Source organism: Cyprinus carpio, chromosome B9, assembly GCF_018340385.1.
Source record: "Cyprinus carpio isolate SPL01 chromosome B9, ASM1834038v1, whole genome shotgun sequence".
Classification (NCBI taxonomy): domain Eukaryota; kingdom Metazoa; phylum Chordata; class Actinopteri; order Cypriniformes; family Cyprinidae; genus Cyprinus; species Cyprinus carpio.
In genome coordinates, this window is record NC_056605.1 from 368,291 (window position 1) to 392,399 (window position 24,109).

General features: G+C 43.2%; 1 protein-coding gene across 1 annotated transcript in view; it reads left to right on the forward strand.

Moving 5' to 3' along the window:
* LOC109096199 (E3 SUMO-protein ligase RanBP2-like) overlaps positions 1-24,109 on the forward strand; it is a 60,402-nt gene that overhangs the window by 4,648 nt on the left and 31,645 nt on the right. The window contains 16 exon segments of the mRNA XM_042730560.1: positions 817-969; positions 1,036-1,260; positions 1,585-1,727; positions 3,488-3,683; positions 3,762-3,806; positions 3,809-4,061; positions 4,137-4,318; positions 6,706-6,887; positions 6,961-7,090; positions 8,574-8,735; positions 8,808-8,904; positions 8,907-8,944; positions 9,040-9,169; positions 13,862-13,918; positions 13,921-14,054; positions 14,135-14,218. Coding sequence (XP_042586494.1) covers positions 817-969; positions 1,036-1,260; positions 1,585-1,727; positions 3,488-3,683; positions 3,762-3,806; positions 3,809-4,061; positions 4,137-4,318; positions 6,706-6,887; positions 6,961-7,090; positions 8,574-8,735; positions 8,808-8,904; positions 8,907-8,944; positions 9,040-9,169; positions 13,862-13,918; positions 13,921-14,054; positions 14,135-14,218 — 2,211 coding nt within the window.

Below are 24,109 nucleotides of genomic sequence, written 5' to 3' on the forward strand. Positions count from 1 at the left end.
TATATGCTGTGAATGTGAATTAACGTTCATCTGGGAAAACAGTGTGCATTATCTTACTAGGTTTGTAACGTAAATCATTTATAAACCTTTGCCAAAACAGGAGAATACATCAACCATGTCTAAATATGCCATGTATTGTACATCGTGATTTCAAAATAAAAGTTTCTGCATGTGGCCAAATATTAAAATTTAATGGATTGAAACATCGTTTAATCACGCTGTAAAGTGAAACGTCACCAGGCCCTCTGCAGGTATTTGTTTTAATACATAATGGACTTAAGTTGGTTATGTTCATATTATGTTTAGGCATATTACATTATGTATTTTAACAGTGTTGTTCAAAACAATCTTGTAATTTCTTGGTTTTGATATTTTATTTGAACCAATTATTCTTGCCTCATCGTTAGTTTATATATAAATAGTCATATTAAAGCCTGGTTTTCACTTAGGTCTGTGTGTTACTAAAAAATATCATATTACTCCGTTGTCAAAATAATCAGTAGATTACTTGATTGAATACATTAGTTACAGCCCTAGATTAGTTAAAATATTTCTAAATACAACTGCATTGTTTTACTTTTTGTAATTAAAAGACAAATATTTTGTCATTGAAAATCTGTATTTTGATTCTTTCTTTCTTTTTCATAAAAAGAAAAAAACAACAATGTAGCAGAAGATAACCATTTGTTTTAAACAAGGGAAAAACTAATTTACATAATGAAAGAGTTTGTTTTCGATTTGAATTATTTCGTTTAAAAAAAAAAAAAAGAAAGCTTTCTATGGCTATATTTGTCACGTCTGTGTGTTGACTCTTAGCGCTCGGTGGATCTGAATCCGGCTCAGCACGATCTGGTCCTGAAGGTGGCGGAGCTGCTGTGCAGTAAACCTGAGCACGACAGTCGAGCCGAGTTCTGGGTGGAGAAAGCGGCCAGGCTTCTGCCGGGACACCCGGCCGTCTTCAATCTGAGGGTGAGTGTGAGCTAAAGAGCTGCAGATGTCTGCTGTGCTGCATCTCACACGTCCTCTCTGCCGCAGGAGAAGCTTCTGAGCGCTCAGAGCGGCTCTAACCAGCTGTACGAGCTGCTGCAGGCGGAGCTCAAGCTGCGGCCCGCCGACACCTACATCAACCAGAAGCTGGTGCAGCTCTACAGCGCCGAGGGCCGGCTGGAGGACGCCGTCAAACACTGCCTGGCCGTGGAGAAGACCGGCGTCCTGAGACACTGTCTGGAGTGGTACCAGCTGTTGGTCAGCACCCTGCAGGTACAGCATCGTCCTTCCTCACGCCAGCGTCTCAGATGTGTTTGCATCACTGAGAGTTCCTCGCTGTAAATGAATGGACTGAATCTCTTTCCTTGACACGTGTTATGTAAATTTGAGCATTGTTTTTTGGGTTTCCGACATCATGACTTGTTTTTTTTTCAGTAAATGCTCTTGGTTGTTTTGCGTTATGTATGTTTTCATGCTGTTTATCTTGAAAGGTTTCAGTGGACTCATGGGGAAGTAATGTTCCTGATAATCTGACTCTCCTCTGATCTGTGTTCCTGTACTGTGTAATCCATAGCGCTTCACTCTGCTGTATTTCAGGAGTACCTCTGTCAGCCGAGCGTGTCGTCGAACGAACAGGCGTCACGCAAGTTTCACAAAGAGCTGCTACTGGCTCAGTGCAGCCGTGTGAGACTGACGCTGGCGCTGAAGGGCTGTGAGGAGAGCACCGCTGCGATCTGGAGGTACACCACATAACACACACCACTGACCGTTAGCACACCACAATTACAGTTACTCTACTTGGAAATGACTCACACACTGAACCTTTAGCTACTGAATGCGTTTGGCCAAAGTAGTTTGGGAGGACTGAAGTCATTGACCGAAACACTGATATGAATATGAACACACATTAAAGGGGTTATGAACTGAGAAACCAAAATTCTCTTGATCTTTTGACAAATAAGAGGTCATTGTGCTATAAAAACATCTTGTAAGTTTCAGAACTCAAAAGTTTCTCGTTAGTCTAAAAATGGCTTACATTGAAGGCAGTCTGCCAAAACACAGCTTGTGGAATGTTTTACTCTGATCATGTAACAGTGTGAATGAGCACTGCCTCCGCAGATGATCAACACCTGCTTCTACAGCAAACTACTGCCTGTTTAGCACCGCCCACCGATTCTACAGCGCCGCCTGTTTAGTCCCGCCCACCGATTCTACAGCGCCGCCTGTTTAGCACCGCCCACCGATTCTACATCACCGCCTGTTTAGCCACACCCACAGATTCTACATCACTGCCTGTATAGCACCGCCCACAAATTCTACATCACCGCCTGTTTAGCACCGCCCACAAATTCTACATCACCGCCTGTTTAGCACCGCCACAGATTCTACATCACCGCCTGTTTAGCACCGCCCACCGATTCTACATCACTGCCTGTATAGCACCGCCACAGATTCTACATCACTGCCTGTTTAGCACCGCCCACCGATTCTACATCACCGCCTGTTTAGCACCGCCCACCGATTATACAGCACCGCCCTGTTTAGCACCGCTCACCGATTATACAGCGCCGCCTGTTTAGCACCGCCCACCGATTCTACAGCGCCGCCTGTTTAGCACCGCCCACCGATTCTACAGCGCCGCCTGTTTTAGCACCGCCCCCCGATTCTACAGCGCCGCCTGTTTAGCACCGCCCACCGATTCTACAGCGCCGCCTGTTTAGCACCGCCCACCGATTCTACAGCGCCGCCTGTTTAGTCCCGCCCACCGATTCTACAGCGCCGCCTGTTTAGCACCGCCCACCGATTATACAGCACCGCCTGTTTAGTCCCGCCCACCGATAGCACCGCCCACCGATTCTACAGCGCCGCCTGTTTAGCACCGCCCACCGATTCTACAGCGCCGCCTGTTTAGCACCGCCCACCGATTATACAGCACCGCCTGTTTAGCACCGCCCACCGATTCTACAGCACCGCCTGTTTAGCACCGCCCACCTATTCTACAGCACCGCCTGTTTAGCACCGCCCACCTATTCTACAGCACCGCCTGTTTAGCACCGCCCACCAGTTATACAGCACCGCCTGTTTAGCACCGCCCACCGATTCTACGGCACTGCCTGTTTAGCCCCGCCCACCGATTTTATAGCACTGTCTGTAGTGTTTATGAGAGAGGTGAACACACAAGTCTACACAGAAACCAGATGATAAAGATACTCCGAATTCATTTTTAAATGAAGTTCTAAACCGTGTCAGTACGAACTTCGTTTTATTACTGAATCGTTTACAAACAAGGCACAATTTGATGCTGGATTTTCAGAAAGAATGAAGCTAAAAGACGATGTTGTGTGACTATATTGAATCCGACAGTAATGTCACGATTTATATTTGTGATCACACTTGCTTTGTCTGGTAAACAGATCGTTTGATGTGTATTGAGTTATTTATGCATTTTTGACCTCTGTGGATGTGTTTTTATCTCGTCGTTGTCTTTGTTGCGGTGCAGTTTTGACTGTGCGATGCAGGATCTGAAGAACACGGCCACAAACACGATGGATGAGCTGGCGCAGGTGTTCACGGAGATGAGGGCTCACCTGTACCTGTACGCCGGGACGCTGCTGCTGAAGAGGGCGCAGGACGGGGCGCAGCAGTGGAGGGCCGTGCTGGATCTGGCCGCTCTCTGTTATCTCGTATCTTACCAGGTACGCCGCTTCCTCTTCCTCACGCGCTCGTGCCGTGTGATCCTCCTCCTTACAGGGTCTCATCCGCTTCTCCCTTAGGCTCCGAGACCCTAAGCTAGGAGCTTCAAGAATGAGCAGGCGTCCATGAGCCTCTGAAGCTGCTGGCCTGTGATCGTCAGAGTCAGGCGGGTCACATGCTGCTGAACCTGAGCTGGGACGTGGAGCAGCTGCTGAAGGATGTGGTGGAGGTGTTCGGGAACCGGAGCGGCCCGGGCCGTCTGTTTGAGCAGCTGTTCGACGCACAGACGCAGGAGCAGCGCTCTTTCATCTGCAACGATGACATCCACGTCCTCAGCGTACACCCGCCCAAAGCTGCCGATCTGGCCAAGTGGGACAGCGGTGAGTCTGACGGGAGCATGAGTGAGTGTGTTGGGTCTGCTGTAGATGCTGATGCGGTGTGTGTGTGTGTCACAGGAGCGGTGATGCTGCACGCGGGGGATCTGCAGCAGCTGGCTTGGCTCGGCCTGCAGTGGGCGCTAATGGGTCAAAGAGTGAGTCTGCAGGACTGGCTCAAGCAGCTCTTCCCTCGCCTCACGCTCGAGACCTCCAAACTGGACACCAACGCACCGGAATCCATCTGCCTGCTGGACCTGGAGGTGCGTTCACTGCTTTAGCTTCTTCCACAGAGGAAGGTGTTGGTCTGTGTGAAACAGGAACAGGTCTGTCGCCAGTGTTTTGCTGCTGTCAGTCTGTGCAGAGGTTCATTCGTGTCTGATGATTGTGTCAGGCTGCTGCTGTAAGTGACAGGGCTTTCTCAAGTACTTTCTTGTAATTAATACAGTAATTTAAAGGGATAGTTCAGCCAAAAATGAACATTTGCTGTTCTCATCTACAAGCTATCCAAGATTCAGGGGACTGTTTTCTTCAGTAGAACAGTAAAGAAGAAAAACTGAAACTGTGCTCCTTGGTGAGTCATAAAATCCAAGTCCGTGGCTGCCTGATTTTGAGAGCATCACAGGCATTTAATGAATCACCAAGGAGTTTCCACAGTTTCTTCTGAAGAAAAACAGTCACCTGCATCTTGGATGGCCTGAGGAATAAACCGCGAGCTTTCATTTCTGGCTGAACTATCCGTTAAGTATCTGTCGTTGTGTAATCCAGTAAAGCTCCAACTAACATGCAGGATTGCCATGGAACTTCAACAGCCTGCTGATCAGTTATCTAGAAATCTAGCTTCTTTCTGTCAAGTCACGTGTGTTTTCAGCAGCGCTTTATACTAGGGCTGTTTGATTAGGCCAAAATTCATCAACCTGATTATGAGTGGGCCATATGACCAAAACATTATATGAGAGAGTAGATAGTGATACATCAAATATATTTTCTGTAAATAAGGTTGGTATGACGTCTACATTTGAGGGTCCGGCGAATTTATACAAATCTCAATACCACAGCAGAATACTACGGTAACTAATATTAGTAAAAATAATAATGAATAATCACTAACCCCCACATTTTGTCAACATTTGACAAAGCTTGTGTGTTAGGGCTGCACGATTATTGTCGATTATTCCCTTGAAATTGTAATTGCGATTATTAATTACAATTGTCACAGTTCACATTGAACGTTATTTATACCATTTTTGATGCAACTGAGTGCCGTATTTTTATATGAAAATAAACAAGCTGAAAAACACTAACTGAAAAACTTTAGTGCTTTCTATAGTATTAAGCCTTACGTCACTAATACGTTGGATTGGTTTCTTTGAATTATAAAAAAGTATGAATGGTATTATAGTATTAAACTAAAATTTAAATAATTGAAAGTAGGGCTGGGCGATGTATCGCATGCAATTGTCACGCGCATTTCGTCAGTAAAGCCGGTTCCCTGATTACTGCTAAATCGCCATCACCTATTTTTTAAATGGAGCGGCATTTAATATACAGAGCCGTAGATCACTGAAAAGCTACGCAATATCGCGTTGATTATCGAAGGCGATTCATCTGCGATAATGAACGCGATATTGCGTAGCTTTTCAGTGATCTAAGGTTCTGTATATTAAATGCGGCTCCATTTGAAAGCAGGTGATGGCGATTTAGCGCTAATCAGAGAACCGGCTTTACTGACGAAATGCTCGTGACAATTGCATGCGATACATCGCCCCAGCCCTAATTTGAAAGACTGTTAAGTAACTCTTAACAAGTAGAAAGAAAAAAAGACACATCTTAAGCACGCAGAATAACATAATTGGACTTTGAACGATTACGTAATTGTGGCATCCATAATTGTGATCGCGATTAGAAATCTGATTAATTGTGCAGCCCCACATGTATTTGACTGGTGTTTAGGTGCACACTTTGAGCTAACAATTGACTTAACATGTCCGTGTTGTTCCGTCTCTGAGTGCATGCAAAGAAATCCTCCTTGGGAACTGCGCAAGTTCTCTTTTGCTCTAAAAAAAAATCAATAAATCTAATACACTTTAATGAATAGCACATCCCATTTTGCCAATTTCACATTACATGATTTTACTGATTTGCATGTGAAATTGGGCTTTTATGGAGGAACGAAAGAGCAGTGCTGGAAAGGGGTTGAAATTGGGCACAAGAATCATTTTATTGCGATTACTGTATTTTCATAATCGTTGGAGGCTGAAATCGAAACCGTATTTAAAGTAATTGCACAGTCCTACTTTATACGATACAGATTTTTTCAAAGCTGCTTCACAGAGAAGCAGGAAAATAGTCAGTGTTGCAAGCATAATCAAACAGGAGACATTCTGTAGAGCTGCTTTACAGCAGAATTTGAAGACAATAGTGTCATTATTCAGCTAAATTTAATTCATTTTTTTTCTCCTCTGAGTGTTTAAGTGCAGTTAAATTGATAATATTACTGATATTAAGTGCCTATTAAATCCCAGCTGAGCAAGTGAAGCAGGTAAAGTGTCTCGACCCATGCTACGACGTGTGTCCCATCTGACTGCATGAGGGCACACAGGACACATTGGTCTGGGCTGTGATGTAGATCTCTGTGTGTGTGTTGCAGGTGTTCGTGTGCGGCGTGGTGTTCTGCAGTCAGGCGCAGCTGCAGGAGCGTGTGAAGATGGCGTCCTGTGCTCAGCCGCACGAGCCGCGCTGTCCTCCGCTGCACATCATGAAGCTGCTGTCCTCTGACAGACAGAGAGATTGGTGGGACGCCGTCTACAGCCTGATTCACAAGAGAGCGCAGTGAGTGACTCCTCGAGCTGTGTGTGTGTGTGTGTGTGACGTCATGTGTTCCTGACTGCTCTGTGTGTCTCAGGCCCGGGACGTCTGCTAAGCTAAAACTGCGTCTGGTCGTTCAGCATGGTCTGGGCACGCTGCGCGCCGGAGAGAAACACGGCCTGCAGCCGGCGCTGCTCATACACTGGGCTAAACATCTGTCTGACGCGGTATGTGGCCCTCGTCACCTGATGTCTTACACTTCATTTCTTACATCCATCGCAGGCAGCAGCTCATGTTCAAACGTTTTGTCACAAAATGATTCCTAGTTTTTGACTGCAGTAGTTTTGGACACATTTTAGAGTTCTAGTAGCAGTTTCTGCAGCAGTTTCTCTTTCTTTAAAAAGTCTTTATTTGCCCTTCACAAATTAAGTTTACATGCACTCCTTTATCAGTAGTTTTGTCTTGCTTTCCAATATAAATATCTAAACATCCTTAAATCAAGATACCCTTACTGGGGATGCAAAATGAAGTCGATTCGGAGTTGATTAAAGCAAGATAGTCATGTGCATCTTGTCAGTAAAAGCCGGTTCTGTGATTAGCAGTAAATCTCCGTCACATGCTTTCAGATGGAGCAGCATTTATTACACAGAGCCATAGTTCACTGACAAGCTATGCAGTATCGCGTTCAATAATAAATCAATCAGTCACATGCGATTTATCATGCAGCCCTAACAAGATCAAATATCTGTCAGTGGGGAATGAGAACAGGCTTTGCCTTTGAATCAAGTTGATTTTTGTGAGCCTGTAGGCAGATATTTGTTTGTTTTAATCATAAACGCAATTACCCACAAATTTTCTGGAAAACAAGACTTCTCTCTTAAAGGTGCACTTTGTAAGTTTTGACTCTTCTTAAGCCAAAAAAATAACATGTTTTGTAGATTTTTAGGAAAACATGTTACTTTTACATAGCTGTTTTATCTCTGAAAAAAAACATTGCTATAGCCAGTATTTCTACTCTGAAATGTGCATTTCGGGCAGATTCCGGGTCAGGATTGCAGTACCTGTTTCAACAGCTAGCTGGCAATATTACAGACTGCACAATGCTCTATGAGCAGAGTTACATTAAAACACAGTAAATCCACTCATCAGATTACAGTGTAAGGCTCGTCGCGTGTCCTCAATCTGGCAAACCCGCATGAGCGTCGGGTCTGAGTAGGGCTCTCTCCATTATTTTGAATTTGGACTGCAGTACCCATATTAACCACTAGCTGTCGATCTTACATACTGCACCTTTAACGTTGTTTTCTTTCGTCATGACTTAATAGATTGATAAAGATTTCATTTTGATTGATTCTCTAGACATTTACACTGGAAAACAAGACAAATATGGGGATTTATTTATTTATTTTTTTTTTGCTGCTGTGATCAGCAGATCAAAATTTAATTTCCTTATTCTAGGGTTTGGGAGCAGAGCTATTTAATGGAGATTTGCTGGAAGTATTTTTGCACTTTAATGCACCCTTTAATAGCTCTCATTGTGTTTCTCCATATATTTACATCTAGCATACATATTAATGTGTTTTGTTCCCTTTAGTTTATTCATTTCATTTCCTTTAGTTGGTCTTAAGAAGAACTCGAGGTGTTAAATGGGCCTTCATCAGAGCTGCAGAAGGCCAGCAGTAAGAGAGTGTGTGTGTGTGTGTGTGTCAGGGTGAGCGGGTGAACTCTTACTACGATCAGAAGGACTACGCTGGCCGCAGTGTGCACTACTGGAGGGTTGTGCTCCCCCTGCTGGAGAAGGTGCGACACAAGCGCAGCATCCCTGAACCCCTGCAGCCCATGTTCATGCACTTTCAGAGCAGAGACATACAGGTATCTCCGTTACTTCAGTCTTTAGCTTGTTTTCTGTTATCATGTCCTCTCTAATGGTCTTTTGGACGTTAGCCTTCTCAGGTGCGAGTGTATGAGGAAGATGCCATCATAAGCATCGCCACACTCCTTGACATCGAGGGCAACACTGAGGAGGCGATCTCAAAGCTGGAGAGCTCAACAGCACATCGTCTAACTGGCATCTGGCGAAGGTAAAGGCACAGTCACACTGACTCATCCACAGCTCCATCTGACAGAGCTAGCTCTGTGTCTGAACTTTTGACGTGACTCATGTGTTGCTCGGCAGATCTATCAGAGGCTGTCGGAGGAGGCAGGGAACGGGCTTGAGGAAACTCAAGGCAGGTGCGCAGACTTCCTCCTGAAGTTCAGGAAATACTTGACCAAGATTTATCAGGCCAATGCAGAGGATTTGGAGAAGGTATGTGACCCTGACTCCCTCGTATGGTCTCTGTGCTGCTCTCTTATTTACACAAGTGACCATTACAGGAAATGGTCCAGATTTTAGTGCTGTTAGTATCCAAACTGTCAGAGTCTGTAGGGCTTAAAAGATGCTTTCCAGAAGCAAGCACTGTATTCCTCCTGTTCACTCTGATCGAAGAATTCAAGATTATGCTTAAGTTACAGGTTTGACTCATTGATGAATCCATCAGAGCAGATGCTGAAAGTCTGAACTCTCTGATTGAGCTGCATGTTTTCTTTCAGTGATGTCCGTCTGAGTGTAGTTAAGAACTTAACCCTGCTGTTGCATGGTTTTACCTGCACTTGAACATGGGACTTGAGGAACTTGTGGACACCCATGTTGAGTAATCACAATCACAACAAACGAAACTAATATACTATGATGGGCTATTCAAAACACAAAACCATATGGAGAGGAGGATTGAGAATCACAGGAAATGCTCATGATGTTTAACGAGAAGGAGAAAACCTTGCTGTGTGTGTTGAGAAAGAAGTCTTTTGTAATTGATCTGCTACTTAGGATATTGTCGTGAGGACAACTAGTGTTTGTAATCACATTTCCATGATGTATACAGATGTGGCCTTTGAGAATGTGCGCTCAGAGGGAGAGGATCACGCGTGACCACGGTGTGGCACGCAGAACCACAGGGAACGCTCAAGCACAGGAAAGATATGATCAGCAGGGGGCAGGCATGTAACATACTGGACTGAAGTGGTTGTTGTTATTGCTATACTAAAATGCTGGACTTTTTTTGTGATTTTAATGATTATTTTAAAACTTCTCTTCATTCAAGGCACACATCAAGCTCGTTCAGTGGCCTCGTTTCGCTTCGACGGCTTTCGGCCTCACCCTGCTTCATTCTACTACATTAATAAATCATTAGCTCATACATGAACTAGGGATGGGCGATATCTTATCGTTTGCGATATACCGGTAAAAATTCTCCCCACGATAAGAATTAGTCTTCCCGTGATAATGATAAAATCTATTTGTTCACATATTTCTGTGTGCGACTGTGTGGAGTGATGTGAAGGAATGCGGACGTGAAATTGAGCAGCTCCTCCTACAATCTGGAACAGGTTTGGATAACACTGTACAGTGCGACAAAAATCAGTCTGAGCCTTAAGTAAATGTACTACAGTAGCACGTGTGCAATAGTTTTACATGTGTATGAGTCGTTTACAAACCTGTTGTCCACCCGCCGAAAGCTCCATTGACGTGCTTTTTCACCATATTACAGGGCTCCAAACTTCGACTAAAACAGTCGCATTTGCGACCATAAATATTAATTTGCGAGTGAGGTTTTTGCTGAGGTCGCCACCCGCCGAAAGCTCCTCAGGGTTTAACCGCTAAAAAAGTTTTCTCAGGCGGATCATTCTAGCAGCGCCCCGTCTGTGATAAAACGAACTCGGGCCGAAGGTTAATACACACAACTACACTGAGTGTGGACCCTGCCGCGTGTACAACAGCTTTTCAGCCGAGATCGGCCCATAGAGAAAAAAAAAGCCGTCTGTCAGCCAGAAGTGTTTTGTAGAGTCGGCGCGGCTCTGGTCCATTATCTTCTCACCGATACCGAGACTGAACCGACAGAGACGCATTTCAGCCAGAATCAGCCAGAGTGCTATCTGGGTATATATTTACATGTTATAACTTAAAAATTTGAATGTAATGCCTTTTTTCCTAATTGATTTGCGATCAGATCTTTTGTTATGTTCACGTATTAAAGTGAGAAGATGCGCATTAAAGTTTTTGTGGAAAAAGAGAGTTTCAGACAGTCCTCATCTCTGCGCACATCAGTGCTGCCGCCACACGTCTGATAAACGCAGCTCCGCTGTACAGTGAGACAGAAATGACGGAGACGTAAAGAAGAAGGGGAAAGTGCAGAAAATTACAGCGTCTATTTCGTGCACAACTTGAACAAACTAGAAACAGGTAAAGCTGTCAGCTGTGTGGATATTGGCAATATCGTTAACAGTTCTCGTTTATAACATAATTACTAAAATGGCTTCTTCTAAACAAGATCTTGGTCTGTGTTCTTTTAATGCGTGAACTTTATTTGAAGTGCAACTGCCGTCCAGTAATCGCAAAAAAAAGCTCTGTGCTTTCTAACTTTTTAAAAAAAGTACCAGCTTTAAAATTATTCCGAATTCATAACGAAATTCAAAAACAATACAGTTTTTGGCGCTCCTTAATGCGGCAGGCTTGCGGAGTGGTCGCTTTTTTAGCGCCTCAGTTCAAGGGCAAGTGAACCCATTTAATCTTTCTCTTTACTAATATAGAACATAGTGAACATGAATTAACATCAAAAGGTAGGCTAGTGTGTACAGCTCACAACACCCTATTTTTGGGTAAAAAATAGGAAAGATAATACTTTCTCTCTAAAAAAAAAAAACAGGATTCCCTAAATTATCGTTCATTGATCGCATCGTATCGCAGTAAATATCAGAAATTATCGTGATACATTTTTAAGCCCATATCGCCCATCCCTAGTCTGCAAACGTCTGGGGACTGAGGAGACAAGTTGCTCAAGTTTAGGAATAGGAATGTTGTCCCAGCTACCATACTATGTCTAATACAGGCTTCTAGTTGCTCAACTGTCTTAGGTCTTCTTTGTGCATCTTCCTCTTTATGATGCATCAATGTTTTCTATGGTGAAAGATCTGGACTGCAGGCTGGCCATTTCAGTACCCGGATCCTTCTACGCAGGCCATGATGTTGTAATTGATGCAGTATGGGGTCTGGCATTGTCATGTTGGAAAATGCAAGGTCTTCCCTGAAAGAGAAGACGTCTGGATGGGAGCAATATGTTGTTCTAGAACTTGAAGATACCTTTCAGCATTGATGGTGCTTTTCCAGATGTGTAGCTGCCCATGCCAAACGCACTCATGCAACCCCATACCATCAGAGATGCAGGCTTCTGAACTGAGCGCTGATAAACAACTTGGGTTGTCCTTGTCCTCTTTAGTCCGGATGACATGGCGTCCCAGTCCAGTTTTCCAAAAAGAACTTCGTCTGACCACAGAACAGTTTTCCACTTTGCCACAGTCCATTTTAAAATGAGCCTTGCCCCGAGAGAAAACGCCTGCGCTTCTGGATAATGTTTAGAATAGGCTTTCTTTTTTGACCTATAGAGTTTTAGCCGGCAACGGCACGGTGGATTGTGTTCACCGACAATGTTTTCTGGAAGTATTCCTGAGCCCATGTTGTGATTTCCATTGCAGTAGCATTCCTGTATGTGATGCAGTGCCGTCTAAGGGCTGAAGATCACGGGCATCCAGTATGGTTTTTTCGGCCTTGACCTTGCTACGCACAGAGATTGTTCCAGATTCTCTGAATCCTTTGGATGATATTATGCACTGTAGATGATGATAACTTCAAACTCTTTGCAATTTTCTCTGAGGAAACTCCTTTCTGATATTGCTCCACTATTTTTCGCAGCCCAGCGCAGCATTGGGGGAATTGGTGATCCTCTGCCCATCTGGACTTCTGAGAGAACACTGCCACTCTGAGAGGCTCTTTTTATACCCAATCATGTTGGCAATTGATCTAATAAGTTGCAAATTGGTCCTCCAGCTGTTCCTTATATGTACATTTAACTTTTCCGACCTTCTTATTGCTACCTGTCCCACTTTTTTTGTAATGTGTAGCTCTCATGAAAACCAAAATGAGCCAATATTTGGCATGACATTTCAAAATGTCTCACTTTCAAACATTTGATATGATATCTATATTTCTATTGTGAATAAAATGTTTATGAGATTTGTAAATTATTCCATTCCTTTTTACTCACAATTTGTACAGTGTCCCAGCGTTTTGGAAATCGGGTTTGTTTTTGGGTTTTTTTCTGGATATTTTGGTTTTGATATTCTGTCTTTATACGTTAAAATAAACTTACCATAAAAAATTACAGACCCTTCATTTCTTTGTAAGTGGGCAAACTTACAAAAGTCAGTAGGGGATCAAATAAATATTTTTCCCCTCTGTATAGATTGAAAATATAATTTATTATACAGTGAATAAAACAGCTTGTGAATAGTCAATTCATGTTATTTATCTCAGAAAAGAGGTTAATGCTGTTTTTGAAATTAAATACATGTGAAGAATGAAAGGTTGGACGGCACAGATGGTTTTTTTGCGGAGTAGTAGGCTAGCTTAGGTGGTGGAATTTTCATACTAATTAACGTTATTCAAGCAATATACTGCCTTTATTCTCCAAAATACAATAAATGTAATCTTGTATTGCTACGACTTTATTCTCAACAATATGGCTACCACTTTATTCTCTTTATTTTTTATTTTTGCAAAATATTATGACTTTATTCTCATAAACCTATATTTATTTTTTTGACTTGGCACAAAAAACGCTATCGTAGATCTCGTCTGGGTGTTTAACTGCCCGAATGTGTGTTCCTTGTGCCACCTGGTGGATATTGTGTGAAGCACAACAATGTTTTAAAAAATCTGAAAAAGCTCCTGCAGGGAGCTCTGTGATCATGCTCGATTAGTTGTGTGCTGCCGCAAGAAAGAAATTCGCATTCTTAATGGCCACATCTGTAATTGTAATTTTTATTGTAATCAGTCAGAGTTATAATATTGTGACACAAATGTTTGCTAATGGCGCACCGCTGGCATGTTTGTATGTGTTTGTGAATACCTGTATCTATGGAGGAGGTGATGGATTTGTTGAATGAGGTCAACCAGCAGCTTGTGGTGAGGTGGATGAAGACCAGGTGGACTATCCTGTGACAGATCCAGCCCCGGTCAGCACCACTGAAGGCCATGTTAAATTCTCCACTCCTTCCTCGTCCAAGAGTGTCATGTCACCGTCCAAAAGATCTGTGGTATGTTAAGTTCTGCTGTTTCTGCTCCAAACTCTGCGTGCTGTTTACTGTTGCTGATTGTCTCTGTCTCCCTCCTGCAGTTCTCCCCCAAAACACCACCTCTCTGGGTGGAGGACCAGAAGTCACTGCTGCAGAAGTTATGCCAGCAGGTCGAGGCCTTGAAGGTCAGTCCAGCATCAACAGCCTGCAGAAGAATCATTTAGTTTCTTTGCTTTTGCTTTTCCACAGTGTGAATTTACCTTCTGGGCATTATTTTTATATATGATTTTATTATGGAAGCTTATTTATTTTAATTATAACTTTTGACATTTTAATTGAATGAGATCAATTATGACAAACATTTTGTGTAGAGAATTAGGGGAGAGTTGTAGTCTAGTTCAGAGCCAGACTGAAGGATGTTGAATGCCACTGGAGAGCGTACACTAATACACATGAGCTTCAGCTGAGATATTCGTTATACTGATCAATTTACACACAAAAGAAAAAACACACAAGTTTGAAGGGGGTCATATGATGCTGCTAAAAAGAACATTATTTTGTGTATTTGGTGTAATGAAATGTTTATGCGATTTAAGGTAAAAAAACAACAACATTATTTTCCACATACTGTACATTATTGTTTCTCCTCTATGCCCCGCTTTTGTGAAACGGTTTTTTTTTTTTTTTTTTACAAAGCTCATCGGTCTGTCGAACAAAAGCGAGGTGTGCTCTGATTGGCCCAGCTATCCAGTGCATTGTGATTGGCCGAATGCCTCAAGCATGACGGAAATGTTACGCCCCTTACCATACTGTGATATGTCCGGTCAGAACATCGGCATAAGACAAAAACAATAAAACCCATTACAAACAAGGCATTTGTTGCATCCAGTGGGGACATAATTACAGATTATGCTGTCTTTTTTAGACGCATTGTTGCATCATGCCGCGGTAAACCCATGTCTGCATTTGTGATCGGAGAAAAGGAGAAACGACAAACAACAAGCGCTAACTCTACACTGCTCAAAACTCGTGTTGTTGAATCATCAGTGGACACATTCTTTAAATATGTAAACGTACCTTACAGACTGGTGACTCAGAACAGCCCACATTGTAGTCTTCTCTCCCAGGATCAGGAAAACAGTCCTCCATAAAAATGCATTGCAACACGTCTGTATATTGGGGCTGAAACTGTTCTGGGAACAGTGTTGAAATACAAACTTAACCACTGATTTTCCCAACAAATTTGTTGACAAATTCAAAGAATGGAAAAAAAAAACTCACAATGAAACAGCGTCTCCCACAACATGGTGCTGGCAGCAACAGCGAGAATCAATGTTTAGGTCGCATCTTTTCTTTGAAACATTTGGCGGCATTATGCAAATCTTCACACCGTAGACATGTGGGGGGTGTTTAAAAGAGGCCTTTCAGGAGGGCAAGGAAGAGTCTAAACTTTTATAAAAATATCTCTTTGGGTTTGAGACTTTAGGCTTTGCAACTTCAGGGATGTTATTTATTCACAAACCGCTTTTTTTCGTAACACACTCCAAAGAGAACGGAAAACTTGAAATCGCATCATAGGAACCATTAAATGTTAGAATCATGTTGCTGTTCATAGGACAGATTACATATAATAGAAAACTTCCTTCAAAATACTGAAGCAGTGTGACTGGATTGAGTTTCTAGAACTAAAACCCATCCCTAGTTCCTGCTGTGCGAACACGCCAAAAAGCGGGTACTTCCGCCAACAGTTTTAGGAACTAGGGAAAAAAAACTATGGAAAAAAAAAAAAAAATAAAAAAAAGCAAAAAACCCCTAATGCTGTTGCACTCATAAATACCATGCAGGAGTGTTCAAAAGCAGTCGGCTGTCAGTAGGGCTGGGCTATATAAAATATATATATCTCGATATTGTAAATAATTTACGATATTCAATATATCTCAGTATGTTTGGCATTTAAATAATAATAAAAAAACATGATTTTCTTTTGCCCATTAAAAAAACAAAAACAATTTAGATTGGACAGCTAATTTAAGCAGTACAAAAAAACCTAGAGTGATCACTTACTGCTTTTTGTATTAAATTAACACACATGTAGGCCTATATGTAAATTAAGTAGTGCAAAAACAGAGTACAGTCGTGGCCAAAAGTTTTGAGAATTACATAAAACATTGGAAATTGGAAAAGTTGCTGCTAAAGTTTTTGATAATAGCAATTTGCATATACTCCAGAATGTTATGAAGAGTGATCAGATGAATTGCATAGTCCTTCTTTCCATGAAAATTAACTTAATCCCAAAAAAAACCTTTTCCACTGCATTTCAAGTGCTGTCATTAAAGGACCAGCTGAGATCATTTCAGTAATCATCTTGTTAAACTCAGGTGAGAATGTTGACGAGCACAAGGCTGGAGATCATTATGTCAGGCTGATTGGGTTAGAATGGCAGACTTGACATGTTAAAAGGAGGGTGATGCTTGAAATCATTGTTCGTTCCATTGTTAACCATGGTGGACCTGCAAAGAAAAAGTGCAGCCATCATTGCGTTGCATAAAATGGCTTCACAGGCAAGGATATTGTGGCTACTAAGATTGCACCTAAATCACACAATTTATAGGTTCATCAAGAACTTCAAGGAAAGAGGTTCAATCTTGTAAAGAAGGCTTCAGGGCGTCCAAAAGAACAGCAGTCCAGCAAGCGCCAGGATCGTCTCCCAAAGAGGATTCAGCTGCGGGATCGGCGTGTGCACACCAGTGCAGAGCTTGCTCAGGAATGGGCAGCAGGCAGGTGTGAGCGCATCTGCACACACAGTGAGGCCAAGACTTTGGGAGATGGCCTGGTGTCAAGAAGGGCAGCAAAGAAGCCACTTCTCTCCAAAAAAAAAAAAACATCCGGGACAGATGATCTTCTGCAGAAAGTATAGTGAATGGACTGCTGGAGGACTGGGGCAAAGTCATATATTCTCGCGATGAAGCCCCTTTCCGATTGTTTGGGGCATCTGGGAAAAAGGCTTGTCCGGAGAAGAAAAGGTGAGCGCTACCATCCAGTCCTGTGTCATGCAACAGTTAAAGCACGAGAGAGACCTGACCACCATCATGGTGTGGGGTTGCTTCTCATCCAAGGGAGTGGGCTCACTCACAATTCTGCCCAAAAAACACCAAAATACAGAATGGTACCAACACAACCCCAACAGCAACTTCTTCAACAACAATCCCAACAACAGTCTGGTGAAGAACAATGCATTTTCCAGCACGATGGAGCACCGTGCAATAAGGCAAAAACGAAATTTAGTGGGGTCCATGGAAATTTTGGGTCTGGAAACTTCCCAGATCTTAATCCCATTGAGAACTTGTGGTCCAATCCTAAGAGGAGGCGGAGAAAGTGACAAACAAAAAAACCACTAATTCTGACAAACTCCAAGAAAGTTATCATGAAAGAATGGGTTGCCGGTATCAGTCAGGATTTGGCCCAGAAGTTGATAGAGAAGCATGCCCAGTCGAATTGCAGAGGTCCGTGAATAAAGAAGGGCAGACAACACTGCAAATACTGACTCTTTGAACATAAATGTCATGTAATTGTCGATATAAAAGCCTTTGAAACCGTATGAAAGGCTGTAAGTTATATTTCAAGTACATAACAGAAAACTACTGAAAAACAAAGAGCTAAAAGCAGTTTAGCCAGCAAAACTTTTTTGAAACGAATATTTATGTAATTCTCAAAACTTTTGGCCACGACCGTACCAGAAAGTGCAGTTGTAACTTTTAAGTGCATGTAATTCCACAATTTTATAACTATGCAACTGGGGGAATAATTGAAACTGGGATAAGTTCTTTTTATAAAAAAAACAAGAGAAGCTTGTGTGTGTGTGTGTGTGTTGTGTCGTATGTGTATATACACACGTGGAGCACGTGAGCATGGTTGCCAGATTGCTTTAAAATAAAGCCAAAACACCGGGCAGAACATGTATCCTTGTAACAGCGAAGCCTCTGATTCAGGGATTTTAAACTCGTTGTTATCTGGCAGCTGCTCTCATGAAGCTATAGTAGTAGAGGAGCAGTTAGAGCAGTCCATCAGTAACATGTTCCGTTTTTGGACATTCGGCAGCATTCTTTTGGGAAAGTATGCATGGAACTTGAACTATCGATATTCACGATATTTCCAAAGTTTTACATCGTTCTGCAAAAATATTCAGATATTTATTGCTAGTAGTTTGATACTAGCGCACCAGCCCTAGCGGTCAGCGGGAGCACCAATGAGTATGTATTAACAATTGCTTGCAGAAACAATGGTATCAGCACATTTTATAAATTCAGAATCACCTTAGTAAACAGTTGACACTACATTTGACAAATCTAGCTAAAGCTCTAAAAAAGCACAGTTACTTTTCTGTCGTTTTAATGTCTTCTGTGGCATAATTAATGTTTTATCACTTTAAAGGATTAGTCAATTCTAGACGAAAAAATTTACTGATCGATTTTTTTTTTTTTTTTTGTTTTTTTTTTTGTTTACCGAAACCCCTTGTGTCCATCACCAATGTTAAATGCAGCCTTCAAAGGGCTCTACACGATCCCAAGCAGAGGAATGAGGGTCTATCTTTTGAAAATGATCAGTCATTTTCTAAAAAAAAATGATGTAAAAAATATTTAATGTAGTGTGATTTAACAAGGTTTTCCACCTCAAGCAAAAGGGATCGTGAAGGGTAAATTCTCATTACACTCGAAGCATGTATTTATAACCCCTTACTTTATTGAATATTGGAATTTAAATTGGTCATTGTTCTGCATATGTCTCTGGCATCTAGCACAGCTTCCAGTCCCAGCTCAAGGTCTTTCTCTCCTGTGCCCATCTTGCTCTTGTTCTACTCTCCTAATAAAGGCACTACAAGGCCAAAATATTAATTTTAAAATAAGCTATTACTATATGCTCTTGTAGTACCAGCTCGAAATACGAGGTCTTCGTTCGTGTTTGGAAATTCATTATATATATATATTTTTTGTCTCAACAGAATGAGGTTCATGACCTGCGTCATAACTTCTTCAGATTTTGGCCACAAGCATCCTCATATAGGATGTTAGTTTCGAGGACAACTATGCTGCATGAAAGGATTCTTCAGGAAAACGTTTTTCCTGCAGCGCAAGATCGTTCCCACCGGTGTTCCTCTCATCTGGTCAGTTCAATGACTTACCCAAAAGCAGCAGTTATTTGTTTGAAATTTTGAAATTGTACCACCACAGTAGATGTGAGAAAACAACTGAGGCTTGTGCAGGTTTTTCTTCTATGTGTGTGCTTTATGCAGGACAAAACTAAAAGCAACCAATTGTGTAAACCAGTAGTTGAGACATGCCTAAACCCATTCCTTTTATTTGTTTCAGTTGCTACTACAGGTCCCTCTGTGTACTACAAACCAGTCTCCAGCATATAATTCACAGGATCTTCTGACGAACTGATGCCAAATGTCACACCAACAAGGTTCCTGGGAAGGATTTTCAGTAACACAAAATATTCTTACCCTACTGTAATGAAGCAGGACATCTATATCAAACGTATTGTTTGTTGCCTCTGCAGGGCCCAGTATAAGGGGAGGAATCGTCTTCCTCCCAGCAGGCATATGTATGCCTACCAAACAATTCAACACGACCACCCACACTCTACAGTCAACACCTGCATGCATGTATCCTCAAGAGCAGGTTTTGAGTCCTCCAATTCCGGTTTGACGTCACCACGCTACATCCTTACTCTCCCCTGTACAGTGGAGGAATATTACGGTCCACAATGTTCCTCAGCCCACAGTCTAATCCAACATTGCCAGAGCCTTGATATTTCACTAAGCCATGTGCCGTTACGTCCACACAGCTATCCAGGAAGCACTGAAAGCAAGGCTGTCGACCCCAAGATGAGTTTATGGGCCACAGTTCACAGGTGAACCTGCTAAGGTTCCCAACTTTGGAGGAAGTAGCTGCCGCGGCAAGCCACACACCCAACAGCCATCAGCTGGCGTTCAAGTTCAACTCCAATTTAAGTCCAAATGATGGTGGATTTCCCATTCTCCTCCTGCCCCTCGGTGAAAAAACAGTGAAAGCCTCTTGGGGACTTCTGATCATCAGATATTCTACCAAAGCGGAGGGTGCCGTCAGAAACCGAAACACCAGACCCAAGACCAGACGCTCTAGCCAGAGCGAAGTCTTTACCTTTGGGAGTAAAAAGCAGCAGGATTTTCATCACTGATGTGGCTCAGAACAAGATGAGTATTTTTGGCAACACCGATCAAAGACTTTAGCCTTTACAAGTCGGAACCAAACAAACATTAGGGAATACAGAGGCTCTGGAGAGAGGCGTTGCCGGTGGACAAAAAGAGGAAAGAAAAAAGAAAAATAAAACCAACCAGAAAAAAAAATAGTGACAAAAAAATGATAGGCACCCATGTGGGAAGAAGATGGAGGATGGGCCTCATTTTTGAGCCCATTGTGTCCTCTCACCTGCATAAGGTCGACGTGAAGACTGGTTGAGGAGGAGGAGGAGGAAGATGTTCTGCAAGAGAGCAAATATCTTCCGATTTGACGCTGCATTGAGACTAAAGAACTGGGAAAGAGAGGGGGCATTGGCAGTATCAAAATCCTCAACACACAAACCTCCGGGAAAGTTCGTCTGTTAATGAGGAGGGAGCAGGTTCTGAAAATCTGCGCCAATAACTATATTACTGCGACATGGTTCTCAAACCAAATGCTGGATTGACAAATCTGGTCTGGTACCGCTCTGGACTATGCAGAATGAAATGCCCAAAGACTGAGCAGTTGGCAATTCGTTTTTTAAAACCGCAGACGATGGCGGGGCACTGTTTAAAGTAAATTTGGGAGGCTACAAACGTCCTTTCGGACTCCCCACAAGGCCAACAGATTGAAAAGGCAAGCAAAACCTCCAAACAGCCTCAGGTCGCATAATCCAAAAAAGTGGATCTCAAAACCTGTTTTCCAAGAAAGGGGTGTTGAAGGGGACTGTTGAGTGGCTGTGTAAGAAAAGGTCCACGTCTGTGTGTCGTGCGCGGCTCAGCAGTGTGCAGCTCCTCTCTACAGCACAGGTCACACCTGTAGAGGAACCCAAAGCCTGGCTTCCTGCTGCCAAATCTGTTTTCTTTGACTTTATGGAGATTCCGTAAAAAAAAAAACGCACCAGCACTGATGCAGCCTCCCAGGGCTTCACGCTTGTATCTCACCTACCGCGTTTCTTTTAAGGTTGGATCAAAGGATGCGGTGGAGACATTCAAGCTGCCTGGCGTGGAGCTCAGGCTGAGAAGGAAAACAAGTCAGGCTGATGCACCACAACAGGAGAGAAGTGTCAGCAGCTCCAGCAGTCCCATTTGGCACTGGATTTGGTGCTCAGTTTGCCAAGAAAGAGGGATCCAGTGTGGGACTGTGACTCCATGCCCTAGTGAGGGAATGATGCCTCAGCAACTAGAATGCGTTTTCTTGCAAAGCCCCCCTGCACCATCATAAAACTACAATGCAGCATAGCCCTGAGGGTGGAGGCTAGCTTGCCATATTTTGGTAAAAAAAAAGAGGGTCAGGTGGGACTGTGACACTTGCCTGGTAAGAAATGAAGGTTCCTCAGCCATTGTGTTTTCATGTCAGACAGCCAAACCCCAAGATGAAAAAACAAGATTCCTTGCTCCACCATCACTGTTCCTGCATTTCCCTTTAGTTTTGGTAGTGCCTACTAAGCTAGCCTGCGGCGACAGGATTTAAAGCTGCCAATTTCAATCCAGGCCCTGCTTTTCAGATTCGGGCAAGTACGTGGAAAAAAGCATCCTCAAGAAGGCTTCAAGCTTGAGTCCTCCACAACTGGAAGCTTTCTGAAAAGTCAGCAGTCGGTTCCAGTTTTTCATTTTCCATGCCTGCTCTTTGGACCGGATTTAAGTTAGGTGCATTGCAGAATCTGAGGCAAAACCATCAGATGGACAGTCCCAAAAATGGATCCGCATCTGTCCTATCCTCAAAAACATTGCTGAGCTTCACAAAGAGAAAGAGAAAGAAAAGAGGCAGCCCTAAAGTTCCTGTGAGGAACAGTCTGTAGACGCCTGATAGTCACGATAATAATCCCCTCTTTTTACTAGGTAAGCCTGACACCTTTTTGGTTGGCTGACTTGGATCGAAGAAGTCACGAAGCAGTTTTCAGTTTGGCCAGGAGGATCCCGCTTTCAAAGGCTTTGCAGAGGCTGGCGAGCCGCTCTTTACAGGGTTTACCATTCTGGGCCTCCAAGGCCGACACCTCTGTCGATCAAGTATGATGAAATGTACAAACTGAGGAGAATGGCAATATTCATTGCCGGAGCCTGTTGTTCAGATGCCAGAGAAGGTCAATCTTTGTTACAGGCTTAAGAAGATGAGAAAGTCTTGTATTCATGGCATGTCAAACTCTTCAGATTTGATACAGAAACAAACCAATGGAAAGAAAGAGGAGTCGGCAACCTAAAACTGCTCAAGAATAACCAGAACGTGGAGACCAAGTAGTTCTTATGAGAAGAGAGCAGGTGTTGAAAGTGTGTGCTAATCATTGATCACAACCAATGAACTTAAAGCTCCCTCTCTGGCTCGGATCGAAGCCTGGATGTGGATGGCCATGACTTCAGACGGAGATGCCAAATTAGAACAACTTTATGCAAAATTCAAAGCAACGAGTTGCAGAAGAATTCAAGCCGGTAAATTGAGAGTGTCAGCGACTGCTTTGATATTCCCTTTTGCAGACCCCTCACAAGCTTGTGAACACTGGCAGAACAGCCCAGCTTATACAGAAAGCTGAAGAAATGAAATCTGGTCTTAAGGACCTCAAATCATTCTTGACTTCCCAAAAACAAGGATGACCGAAACTGGCGATACAAGTCGTAGTACCTCTGCAGTTGTAGTTAAGCTTGACCTGAGGGCACCGCACACACTTTAGAATGGGATCATTACGAGTTTTGAAGTGAGGAAGTGCAGGAGGACTATAGCAGCTCACCTCTGTTGCGTGATACTCCTTCGCAGCCAGATCCAGTAGCTAAAAATTTATTCCCGCTTTGGCGAATCATCCACAGGGTTTAGTTTCTGTTTTCAGCCTATTCTCAGTCCCTCAAGTCTCCATCTAAGCTAAACCAGAGCCCAGGCTTCTGTTTGGCACAGATGATGAGCAGAGAAGCAGGTCGCAGGAGGAAGAGCGAGATGGTCAGTACTTTGAGCCTGTTGTGCCACTGCCTGATCTTGTTGATGTCTCAGGACAGGAGAGGAGAACGCGCAAGTCCTTTTCAGTCACCGCGGCTCAAATTACTAAGAGAGACGCTACGTAAAGATCTCAGTCATTTTGGAAGGAACGAGGTATAGGAGACCTTAAAATACTACAGCACTACGAAACAAAGCGTGTCAGACTCGTGATGAAGACGGCGCCAGGTCCTCAAACTGTGCCGCAAAACCATTGGATCGCTTCCAATAGGAAAGCTCGTCACTTCCCCTGAAAGGAGCTGAGAAAGCGTGGATCTGGAGTTGCCTTTGATTTTGCTGAGGGTCAGGGCAAGGTGGAACAGCTGGCAGTTAGATTCAAACTGCAGGTAAACTCGTGCAAGCGTTCCATGAGATCTTTGAAGAGGCAAAAGACTGCACAAGAAAAAAGACATCTCTACTCACCCCGTTTTCTGAAAGAGAACCTGCCTCCACCCGGAGACACTTTGGCAAGGCTGCAGTTGCTGTACTTGAGGAAAACCAAACAAAAGCAACGTACTGGTCTCTCTGAGGACAAGCAGGCCTAAACTGTGATCAGACACCGCAAAACACCAAGAATGTGTCTCTCCTCCAAAGTTCGTCTTTGGGTCAGACTCTGTGCAGAACATCTTTTGGAAGCCCTTCGCCATCAAAGAAAAAAAACTCTGGCTGTGATTTCCAGTTTTTCAGAAGAGGTAAGCAGCGGGTGCCGTCGTAGACTGTAAAACCTCTGGACCAGCAGTGACCAGCCAGTCCATCGGCTGGGACTTCCTTCAGCATACCAAACAAGAAGTAAGCTATGTTCTGTTACCCATAGTTATGAATAAAACTGTACCTCTGGGTTAGCTCACAGCTGTCCAA